At 38.6% G+C, this 12,109-nt stretch overlaps 2 protein-coding genes across 3 annotated transcripts in view; one reads left to right on the top strand and one right to left on the bottom strand.

The window, feature by feature from the left end:
* Positions 1 to 1,678, top strand: part of CLGN (calmegin) — a 70,231-nt gene extending 68,553 nt beyond the window's left edge. For both annotated transcript variants that reach the window (XM_051964885.1, XM_051964886.1), the window contains exon 15: positions 740 to 1,678. In XM_051964885.1, the coding sequence (XP_051820845.1) occupies positions 740 to 820 (81 nt within the window). In that variant the 3' untranslated portion in view covers positions 821 to 1,678. The remainder of the gene's footprint in view (positions 1 to 739) is intronic.
* Positions 1,679 to 4,049: 2,371 nt separating this feature from the next.
* SCOC (short coiled-coil protein) lies at positions 4,050 to 11,460 on the bottom strand. Its single transcript, XM_051964434.1, has 4 exons — positions 11,353 to 11,460; positions 7,485 to 7,553; positions 7,311 to 7,394; positions 4,050 to 5,623 (listed from the first exon to the last, which is right to left on the bottom strand). Exons 2-4 carry the CDS (start codon positions 7,504 to 7,506, stop codon positions 5,481 to 5,483), a joined length of 249 nt encoding a protein of 82 aa, XP_051820394.1. The 5' UTR covers positions 7,507 to 7,553; positions 11,353 to 11,460; the 3' UTR covers positions 4,050 to 5,480.
* Positions 11,461 to 12,109: the final 649 nt, after the last annotated feature.

Raw genomic sequence — 12,109 nt, 5'->3', positions numbered from 1 at the left:
GGGAATAAAGTGTAAGAAGACTGGGAAGATAAGATAGGGCTGGGTTGTGAAGTGGTAAATTTCAAACATAATTTATATTTGCTTCTATAGGCAAGCACTGAGTTTGTTAGCTATGGGGTAACATAATTTTGTTAAGCTATGTGAAGAATGGAATGGAATGGGAGGAGGTTTCAAGGAGATAGGGAGATCCAAGTAAAGAAGGTCCAGTTATTCCAGTCGATAGATGATAAAGAAGGCCTAAATTAGGGTGTTGGCTGTGTGAGTGGACAGGAAAGGGCCTAAGTAGATAGAAATGCCAAGATTTGGAAGTTATTTGGATATGGGGGGCTAGTGATAGTGATCATGGCTGAGACTGTGGGTGGCTTAAAGGATGGTCCTGCCTTAGACAGCAGAAGGGAAGTTCAAAGAGGCGTGTAGATAGGAAGAAAGGTAATGAATTCTGTGGGAGACATGTGGAGATTGAGATGACTCTAGCACATGAAGTGTCTAGTAAACAATTGGTAATGTGGGACCAAAGCTCAGAAGGAATACCAGGAGTGGATAAATGAATCTATGAGTTATCTTGATAGAGACATACAGAAAGTAGAGAGAGTCCATATAAAGTACATAATGATGGTACTGAGGTTGTCAAAATTTAGTACTTGGTCAATTGATTAGCGGTAAACTGATCAGATGCCTTTCAAGATAATTCGTAAAGTGTTTGAAAACAAAATTGCTAATATACTTTCTTTTTTCTTAGATGAAAGAAGCTGATGAAAGTACAGGGTCTGGAGATGGGCCAGTGAAATCAGTACGCAAAAGAAGAGTAAGGAAAGACTGAAATACTTTCAAGTTTTTTGGTTTTTTTTAAGTTCCTGAAAGAGAATTTTGGCATGCCAGCATAGCAGTGCCAGTCACTGGACTTAACTCTTTCTCCACCTCCTTCCAATAGCCAGCTTCTCTGTTCTTAAAATTTCTTTTAGTCTTCCTTTTGAGGAAAAACACTATTTGTGAAGTTGTCTGGTGTTTTAATTTAGAATAAAAGAAAAATGGTCAGTTGAATAACAGATGTAAGAGCATAATATCATTAGAATTTATTTAGTCTAAGTCATTTGGAGGTAATTTTAGTTCTTTAAAATGTGTGTAACAAAAGAATTTGTTCCATCTTCTCCACTGCAGTTGGACAGATTAATTTAAGTATTTTCCATTTAATGAAAATGGCTAAAATACAGCACAGCTAGTCAGATTGCCTTTTCAAAAGTAGTATAGAATTTTTTGTTGTACAGAACTAAATGTAATAAAGGTTTTTTGTGGTTGTATTTGGTTCTCAACAATTTAAAGTATTTGTACATGGCTTATATTCACCTAGTTTGTGTCAGTTTATAGTTATGGTCAGTTGTTAACAAGTGAACTTATTAAATTACTATAAATAAATTACTTAAGTAGTAATTAAGAGGTGCTTTGTTGACAGACAAGTTGGCTTGTCTGAAGGTCATTCATGGAATCACTGGTTATTGGTGCAACATATTTTACATTTGAATGCAAAGATGTTAAATTTTATTAAAGAGAATGGTGTACAGATTATTCAAGTTTTTATAGTTTTGAGCCAGAATGGCCTATTCTTGTTGGAAAAATATTTGCTAAATGTACATTGCTCTTAAAAATAGAAATGAAAATAAATATTTTTCTTTAAATTATAGCCTTTTCAACAAATAAATTATTGCGAGTAAGGTTTTTGAAAATTTCTGTGTAGCTGGTTATTCAAGATGTTGGTGACTGAATGAAGTCAGTCACAACTACCCTTTAAAAATTTTTTTCTACTGCTTTTTAAGATTTCAAATCCCTTTCATACCCTGACATTGTCTCTTGAAGTTGTTTTATTGCCATTTTAACATGTCTTAAATTAAAAAGTTATTTGTCCAAAGCCACATACTACCTAATATTAAAATAAAATTGTAATTACTTTAGGACCTTTTGCTTTCACCTAGCTAAGCCCTTTAACTAGCAGGAACAATTGTTTTTAACACAATTTCTGTCTGAAGGACCATTTATTTTGGTAATGTTTCCCACGAATTTCATTTTTGTATGAAGTTCTTAATTCTATTAATGGTAACTGACTTAAGCTTTTTATTTAAATTTTTAGCAAATTTAGCCCTTTGTTTCAAAAAAGGTGATTGGAAATAATTGTCATATAGTGAATTAACTGGTAGTAGTGTTTAATATTAATGTAGAATCTTAGTTAAGAGATGATAGTGTGTAGTCAGCTTTCTTGATTTTGAAAGGCTTTTCTCCAAATTAATTAATTAATGCTCTGGATTTTCTCCAGAGTGTGTTTAATGAAGAATTGTAAATAAAAAACTTTTTTTTCAAAAAGTGAACTTCTTATGATTTAAAGGAATACACCTAAATTTTGTGGAAGCTTTTATGGTGATTGTATATGTCTTGTATGTGATTTTTTTAAAAAAAGTTTCATCTGCCTGATTAATAATAGACCTCCTCCAATTATAATTTTTGATCAAGCTAATGAACCTGAGTGGAGAGAAAATTCTTAGTCTCTTAAGTTAGTGCCCAGTCCTGGAGAAGAGTTGATGAGTTCAACAAGTTTTTGTACCAGTTTTATAGTAGACACAGCCCAAATTGTCATGTTTTCATCATATAGGGATATATTTATCTTTTATTACTCTAACTGGCCTTTTTGTTTTAAAATGGCTAGCATTTCATTTTTCTTCTCAAATAAAGGAGTAAAATAGTACATTATGTTTTTCTTTCTTTTAAATTAGTTTTAAATGGAAGCTTTTTAACTTTACAAAGATAAGTCTTAGCTAGTTTTCCTTGAATTTTTAAAAAAATAGCCTTCATTTCATTTAAAGTCACTAACTTCAAAAGAAACTGAATTTCTGCCATTCACTGTATTATTTGTAGAGTTTTTACAAGTTTTACAAGGCTAAATAAAATATTTTTTATCATTTGCTAACATTAATGAAATTTGGATGAATAGTCCAATTAATAGTAGTTAATGTACTTCATTAAGCTATTAGATACTTAAAACATTAAGTTTAATGTAGTAGCATTTGTGCACAATTTTTGTACCTTTCATTTTTAGTTATAACTTTGCTAGAATTAGAGCTGTTATACAAGATAGCTAATCCTCATGTTTCTATAAATTAACACCATTAATACTTAAAGCTAATGCCCCTCCTTGAATTGTAGGTACCTTCCCCCCCTGCTTGTTTAACAGACTGCCCATTGAGATTTGGGAGCTAAGCTATTTGGGGGTACCTCTTCACAAACAATCCTCCTTTATTCTTCGTCACTGTGTTATTTTTAATTGGTTTTCAATTATCAGTTATCAAACTAGTATTTTTTTCCTCTCCAATTTTTCCCAGGTCCTACTACCTACTGTTTTTACCAATCTCTTATGAGATTCTTTCTACTAACAAACAGTTCAGCCAGCTTAATAACTGGAAAATGTTTTGCAGTGCATTATTGAGCAAATATATACGTATAACCTGTTTTTCAAGCTTGAAATCTAAAAATTTACATCAGAAATAAGACTAGATGAAAATGTAAAATAATGCCCAAATAATAATGGTATAGTTGCCAAGTTAAAAGTTAATCAGTCATTCATTAGGGGGTCAGCAACCCTTTTATGAAAGGGCTACTTTTAGTTCTCATCTTAAGTAAAATAAATCTCGTTTTACTGAAGTGGTGGGGAGGTTTCAGTATTGGTTCTCCTCTTGAGCTTTAGACTGGCAGCATCTAGCCATAACCACAATCTCATTAGAAATGGCTCAAGGATGAAAAGAATGAGAATGAGAGAACTATAGCCAGGTGATGTGTGGCATGAATTGGACATTTTAGACAGAAAAAAAAGTGTATTTTTTTTTTTTTTTTTTGCTGAGGCAATTGGGTTAAGTGTCTTGCTGATTACATAGCTAGGAAGTGTTAGGTGTCTGAGGCCAGATTTGAACTCAGGTCCTTGTGACTTCAGAACTGTTGTTCTACCCACTGTACCAACTAGCTGCCCCCAAAATACACACATTTTGACAACTATATTAAGTCACACAAAATCAAAAAAAAAATGCTTTTATTTAACAGAAATTCAGAATTGCAATACAATTTTAAGTGTTCATAAATGAGGTAAAAGTTCACAAATAGGATGCAAAATGTTTACTTTGACTATTGTATATAATATCTTTGTATATACACACGCACACATGACACACACAGCTAAAATCACTTTGTCTAATTTCATATCCATACAAAAAAAGATCACCCCTTGATTAAAAGTGGCTTTAATTAAAGTCAACATTGTAACTGACAATAGTGGGTCTCTTTTCTTTTGTCATAACTAAAGCATTTTTACATTTAATTCTCAACAGATAAATAAGATTCCCATGCTAAGTGGAATCTGTACAAGAATTTAGGGGAAAAAAAAATAGCAAAACATGCCTGAAACACAAATAGTGGAGTTGAGATAATTAGGGAGAAAGTAATTCTCAAGAATTGATAATTTGTACTCTAAACAAAAACTCTGCCATTTTAAACATGTAATACTGATAAACTCTAGAATATTTTTTCGCAAATGTATACTCTTTCTGGACGTTGGAAACTTTGAAGATTGACATTTAGCTAATAGAGAGTCAGGCTTGAACTACTTACTACTTACTTACTACTCCTATTATTACATTTTCTTCCAAATGATAGCCCCAAGCTGGATCAAAAGTGAGACTATGCTAGGCAAGGATTGGGATGGATTTGGATTAATGCGTTTACAATTTGCTTTATTTTTGAGATGGAATCTGGAATTATTTTTGTGAACTGTGTCCCTAGTATGAATATGCATTAATTTCTCATAGCAAATGAAGGTTCCAAAGAATAATCTTAATTTTCAAAAATACCATTTTTTTATCTTATCAGTTTGTTAGGGGCAAACCAACAGACCTAACTCCATCCCATTATGATATATGTCCCAGTTGAGAAGAGCTTTTATTTGGTTCATCTTAAACTGGTAGGGTTTGGGTTCTTCTATTTAAATAGGTTTATAGGTTAAGTGACCAAATTTTAAGTTAATTAATGATGGGAACAAAGATAACAATGTAAAGAGGCACAAGATGGTTGGCAAGTTAGATAAAGCTATATGTTTTAGAATATGGTTTTGGTCACTTTTTTCCACAAAACGCAAGTTATTTTGTTAATTCTCAGCTTTAAGTGATTCTATTGTAATGTTAGCCATTTGCTTAACCCTACAAATTAAATCTAATAGTGACAAAACATTTTTTAACAAATATATGCAATTCTAATTATAAAGTGTCTACAATACATTTGCACATTTTCAAAGTCTTAACAGATACATAACTTACTGATAACCTCCAATTAGGTTAGTGCTCTCCACTCACTTATGTCACAAACTTACGATTTTTTAATTTGTAGAGAGCCTGTGCAGATTGAGAAGAAAAACGAGCAAGCCCAGCAGCAATACCAAGAAGTAAACCAACTTGTTACTTCCTTTTGCTTTTTGTGTCAGTTGTTTGGAAAACACTAGATGCAGACATAAGGTTTTCTATATACTGTCCAAGAACTTGGTTTTCCGATTTCAGTTTCAGATTCTCTTCCTTGACTGCATCTACTCGTGCAGAAAGATCTAACCAAAAAATTTAAAAACAGTGATAAATTGTTAGAAACAATTTTATTGTTTCATTGTGATAACTTCTGTTTTGTCATTTCAGTTCTATCGTAGAGCCAAAGGAAAAGTTGACGAGGTTCTTAATTATCTTGTTGATACCACAATGGATTTTTGCTAAGTTAAAAAAAGGATGTGTTTTGAAACTAACCAATAATGGGGCAAAATGCAAAAAAAAAAAAAAAGTTATTTCCCATCTTTGTAACAGAGCTTTTTACATGGACAAATTTATAAATAGTCATTATTACATTCACATGTCCTCAGAATGGCCAACACAGCAGCAATATTTTAATATCAGCTCTCGTTTATTCAAGCCATATTACTTTTTTGGTTAGTATATCTTTTCCTATTTTGCCATGGTATACATATTTTACATTCATTCTATACTAGATTCCTATACTAAGTACAAATGCAGTGTAATTAACATTTATTTTGTTTAAAATATGAATAAATCCTAACAATTGAGCTGATAGGGAAGTTAGGAAGGAATGTATGATCATAAGCAAGTTATTTTATCTCTGAGCTTCAGTTTCCTTAACTACAAAGTGGTGGTGAACAATACTTGTACCACAAACTACCTCATTGACCGCTATGTTGTACATGAGAATTGTCATAAAACTTACAGTCTTCAAGGTTGGTTCTATTCTATTTTGCTTTATATATGTGTGTAAGACTTAGGTTCAAATCACTGTTCCGATCCATACTGACTCTGACCCCAGGCAAGTCAAATCTCTCAGAGCCTGCATATAAATTTTTAAAACTGCACAGAAGGTGCTGACTTGCATTGGTAAAAGAATTTCTTATATTAATGAAATTATGGTTCGGTCCCTATGCCTAAAGTCATCTCATCTGGAAACCATATTAAGTTTCCCTAACATCCAACTTTATAAATTTTAAAGATGCCATGTAATTCTTAATCATACATTCAAATTAAATAATGTGAATTCTACTCAAGAAAATTAATCTAATTCACAGAGATTAAATATGTCCCATGTGTTGTCTCTGTTTTCTAGATATTTGGTCGGTAGGACTGGAGAATATAGTGATTTTTTTCCCAGGAAAAGGAGTGCATGGATGTTAGTGAAAATATTCTTTCACAGACCTTGAGAAATATGAATACAAAGAACATTAAAAAAGGAAAAATATTTGCTGCAAAGAATTATTTAAAATCCAGCTGCTACCTTCCCTACTTCTGTAAGATAAAATTTTATCTTGCCACAAGACAAAACCAAGAACTCAATCCAGTAAAAAAAAAAAATATTGAATTCATGAACCATTTTTTATAATTTCTTTTGAGCCCCACAATAACCCTGTTAACGCCTACTGGTAGTATTATCTCCACTTTGGGGCTACCTTACCTCTGGTGATTCAATTGGTAACAAGTCAACACTGAATTTTAGCAAGTTTCTCTTGCCTCAAGTCCAACACTTTTCACTATATCTTGGCCATTCTCCCTCCTTCCTTCCCCACCCCCCAAAAAAAAGAATGTTGACTTGTGAAGGGAACCAAAGTAAGCAATGCAGCCCATAACAGTTCACATTAAATGTCTTTTTTGGTAGGGTTTTCCACAGCATTCTGTGAATGAATGTGCCAATGAATCCCCCTGTTGATTAGACTTCAAGAAAATTACAATATAAAAGTTTCTAACCTTCAAGTGTGTGTTGTAGTTCCAACACTTGATTAATGAGTCGTGTTTTTTCTTCCAATTCCACCTGATTCTCAGCCTCAACAGCTGTGATTTAAAAAAAAAAAATTAAGATAATGGAATATAGAGCAAAAACAGCCATGAAACAATGAATCAGGATAAAAGTAGTAACCATACCATCCATGTCAGCATTCATCATCCTAGAATGTAAACTTTCTCTTGAATATAGTATCCTTGATGAATATTCTGCAATAGAAAAACATGATTGTGTAAAAAAGGATGTTGGTTTTATTTACTGGATCATAACATGAAAGAGAAAGCCTGGCAAAATGATTAGAAAGCTGGCCTCAAAGGCAGGGAGACTTGGGTTGAAGACTTGCAAGTCATTTAACCTATTAATGCTTCCAGACCAGAGCTATCAAACATACAGGCCACAACACTGAGTGCATCTTGAAGCCAATTAAAAGAGAATTGGTGAATATTTAACAACCAAAAAAATCCCAACACAATAGAGAATTTTAAACAAGTTAGTATATGCAACCTGCAGGGAGCATTATGTACAGTTTAGTTGGCTCCATTACTGTTCTAAGCAACTCGAGAAATTGCCGGTTCTTCCTTGGTAGATGGACTCTATTCATTTGGGAATTCCTAATACTAGAGAAGTCAGAAATCCAGTCCCTTTTTCTGTCCTATAACAAGACCAAACAAAAATCCTTTCACTTTTGAATATTTCTGACAGAGGCCTAAACAAATGGGGGTGGGGGAAGGGAGGAGGAGAGAAAAAAGGGAATGAATCTTGGGTATAGATTCAGCCTTGTAGCCTGGCAGAGGTTTCAGTTGATGTCAAAAAGCAATATGAATTAACTGGAGTTGACGTTAAAAATACTGCATTGTTTTCTAGGACATTGTTGGCCTATCTGAACATCATGTGAATGTAATGATGGCCACTTATTGATAAATTTATCCTGTCAGAAAAGAAAAAGCATCTAAAAGCTATCCATCTTTGGATCCTTGGAAATTTTCTCTGCAGTAGAAGGCTACCACTTAGACATTATCCTCTCTGCCATTATAGATGGACTTGAGATGAGGGTAGGAATGAATGCTGTAAACATGACTGTGATTTTAAAACAAAGTGATGCTGGGGAGCAGTGCATACTACAAGGCAGCAGGTAATCCAAAATTCATATTTAGAAAATGGCATATTTATTTTTCTAGTATAAAATTAAAATTAGGTTTCAGTCTTATCCATAATGTCTCAGTAATTCAAAAGATTTAAAAAATGTAGATTGTAATAAGAAAAGTGTGGTCTTAAACTTCCTCTTTCTTAGAAATCCTAACCCTACCATTCCTTCAAGCTTTCTATTTGGGTTTCCCCTCATACTTTCTCCCTGATATTCTGCTTTGCCAGATCCCTGTCCCTGTTCCTCCCTCTGTGTAGAAAAGTAATCCCCCAGTTTATTCTTTACATACATGTGAGGAAACAGGTCCAGAGAGATGGCAGAACTCAAGTCCTGTGACTCCCATTTCTAGGACCTTGACATCATTCATTGTTCCATATATCCATTTCCACCCTTATGGGTCCTGAGCTTAAATTTCATATTACTAATGGAATGGAAAATCTGTAAGCAAATCAATCTCAACACAAAAAGCTTCCCGTTCTTCCTAACTGCTCTAATTCTGCTAAAGGTAACACCCTTCTTAAGGCCATGACAGCCTTGGTGACAGGTTCTACTCTACCCTTTCCTTCACACTCTTCCTAACTAAACTCTAACTCAACATCTCCTATTCACCTGGCCATGCCCTGGTCTCTATTGTTTCCTATTCTATCTCTGCCTTCATTATCTTCTGATGTACAGGTAAAAACCATGTCATTTTTCCTCTAACTTTCCAGAGATACCCAATGGCCTTTGATAAACTATAAACTCCTGGGGGCAGCCAGATGGCATGATCCCTCTTGTCAAGAGGACCTGAGGTGGGTGGGCTTGCTAAATAAACTGAGTAATATTCAAGTTTTATCATGGGTTATTCCTATGTAGAAAATTTCTTGACTGACTTTAGAAGAAATTTGTTTCCAAATATGTCAGCAAGCATTGTTTACAAACAAAACAGTCCGCACTTTTAAGAAGCTTCATTCTCAGGTTAAAAGGAATCAAGGCTTTAAAGAACAAGTTTATTTTTATGTTAGCCATCTTTCTCCTTGGATTGGGCCAGAATATTTTGGTTCTAAAATAAAAGACAAGTATAGAATCTTCTGTAGCACTTGTCTTTTGGGATATGATCCAATGAACATGTTCTATATAAATTTTGTGTTCAATATCTTTTGGTAGTTGTAAGTCTGTACTATTATACTACCTAGGATCAAATAATTTGAGCTAGAACACACCTCTGAAATCACAAGTTCAATGCCCTTATTTCAGAGATTGAGAAACTGAAGTCCCTAAACACTAAGTGGCTTGCTTAAAGTCCCTTGCGTACTAAGTAGCAGTTTCCCAGGCTAAATCCGGCTTTGTTTTGTTTTTACTCATAAACTTATTTGCAAAATGACAAATATTTTGGCCAAAAATTTAGGTTTAGTCGTGTGTGTCTTCTGCTTTCCTAGAATGCAAAATAACTACAATGAGATAAAAATTCTTGAGGCCCAATTTCACTCCAACATGTAAATGGGAAATGGTAGCCCATAGAGAATTCAATTGTCTCAAATTTAGGGAGACATTCTTAAGATGAATTTGGAATTTTGGGATCTATTACAAAATGAACTGTGATTGTTTAAATTCAGAACTTCTACAATCATTTTGGAACTGCCCCGAGAGCCTGAGTTACGGAACTAGACTGACATTTTCTGGTTCTTCCAATGGGGTGTTTTCTCTACCATAACTTTCAGATAAACTCAGAGCCAATCCAAAGCATCAGGTAACTCCAAATCCAGTTAGCCTTGGGGCAGAAGGTTTAGGGGGAGGAAAAAGCCCCGGATTCTTAGCATTTGTGACCCCGAATTCAATTCGAACTCTGCCCGCGAGTCACCAATGACTCCCAGTGGATGCCGTATCTCCATCACCCCGTTGGCCGCGGCCAGATAGACTCGGCCCGCCTCTCAAGCGAGCACGTTTCAAACCCAGTCGGATGTCCAATCGTCTCCTCTCACTCATTCAGCCGGTCTGGGAGCCAGGTCACCGGTCAAGGAGGCAGGCCACCCACCAGTAGCCGCTTTTCTGTCTCCTGCAGAGCTGGCATCGACCCAGTTTGGCCGGCTCTGCCTCGTGCCCATCGTGGCCTCGGCTGTCCAGCGCCCCCGTTTGCTGGCGAAGACAGCGCTCACGTCGGGATGGGCTCCGGACCCCGTGGCTACCCGCGGGGTGGCCCAGCCGGTTGGTCAGGGTGCAACCCGACGGCTTAGAGCCGGGAGACCTTCGTCTAATAGCCCCCCTTTCCTTACAAGGGACAACTAGGGGTGGGGAGAGCTGCTCCGGGGGTGAGGGGCAGGGAGAGCCGATTTTTATTTGTCTCTTCTCCCCGTCTGCCTCAGTTTACTCAGCTGTAAAAGGGAGAATGGCAGCCCCTACCTGCCGGGGGCTGAGGCTCACAGGAGCTCAGAGGCTTTTGTTCATGCCTCCCCACCCCTCCGTGCGGGCCACTTAGATCTGAAAGGCTCTGGCGAGGCTCAGAGAGGACGCACACGTGCATCGGGCCCCATGCCTGGGTCGGGTGGCCGGGCCCGTGACAGCCACCGCCCCTCCCGGGCGCACGCAGGGGCTACAACCCCCATTTCACAGACGCGGAGGATGAGGCCTAGCGCGGGATATGCCGCGAAACCCCGGGGCACTCTAGGCAGGCCGGGCCCCTCCAGCTGGTGGCCGCTGACCCCCGCCGTTCACCTCCCTGACGACCCCCCGCCGGGCCATCGGCCGCCCGCCACCCCGAGCCCAGCCCAGCCCTGTTCAGCGACTCCCGGCAACCCAACTCGCTTAGGTAGTGCCCCCGGCCTGCAGCGCCCGGGCCGGAGACCTATCCCCGCCCGGAGCTAGCCTCGGCTCCCGCAGGGCCTCACCTGCCGCCCGAGGCGCTAGGAGGGGGAGGGATCACACGACGCCGAGGTCTGGAGCCCGAGCCCGGAACCCTACAAGCAACACCAACGGTCCCGCCTCCGCCGCCACTGAGCATGCGCCGACCACCGGGGGCCTCCCCCCGCCAACTCCCGCTCGCACCTCCCCCTCTTCCCCAAGCGACGGCCGGGCTGGTGTCGGTCTGATTCTGCGCCTGCGCCAGCGCTTTGCCCAGCTGACGCTCCTCGCCGCTCTTTAACTTGCAGTCTCAGAGGCTTCTTCAGTTAGCTACCCTGACTCCCAAAGCCCTAAGGGAGGGAGGAGCGAGGCCCAAGGAAGGACGCGGTCGGCCAATCAGGAAGAGACGATGTGGGCGGGGTGGGCGAGGTCTCCAATGAGCCTCGCTCTTCGGGGTGCGCTCGGAGGCTGCGGGGTCTGTCTGAGGTCTCCACAGCTTGGCCGGGGGCCTCCGTGTCTCTTGAATTGAAGTCCGAGGCTTCGTCCTGTCCCAAAAATCTAGGCCTAGGCTCACCCCGAGTCCCGCTCCCTCCCTCAGCCCATTGCAGGCCGCTGCTTCTCGGGAAGGAAGCGCATTCGGTGAATGCAACGGGACCCCCGCGGCTCTTAGGGGAGGAGTTTTGTCGCATCTTGTAACCGCGCAAGAGTTTGCAGCTACCCTGTTAAAGGCGGAGAGTGGGAGCATCCCAAGGTTGCCCGTAGTGTCCGCCCCTGCCGGGCCAGGGGGGATCCTCGGGGAGACTG

This window comes from Antechinus flavipes, chromosome 6 (genome assembly GCF_016432865.1).
Source record: "Antechinus flavipes isolate AdamAnt ecotype Samford, QLD, Australia chromosome 6, AdamAnt_v2, whole genome shotgun sequence".
Taxonomy (NCBI): domain Eukaryota; kingdom Metazoa; phylum Chordata; class Mammalia; order Dasyuromorphia; family Dasyuridae; genus Antechinus; species Antechinus flavipes.
Note: the sequence above shows the minus strand (reverse complement) of the source record. Positions and strands in the feature narration are given on the sequence as shown.

Bases quoted from the DNA above. Each gene is read 5' to 3' on its own strand.
- SCOC (XM_051964434.1), bottom strand. From the start codon at position 7,506: ATGATGAATGCTGACATGGATG. The intron at 7,395-7,484 runs GTATGGTTACTA...TTTAAATCACAG, and splicing joins GATGAATGCTGACATGGATG to CTGTTGAGGCTGAGAATCAG. The intron at 5,624-7,310 runs GTTAGAAACTTT...TTTTTTGGTTAG, and splicing joins ACTACAACACACACTTGAAG to ATCTTTCTGCACGAGTAGAT.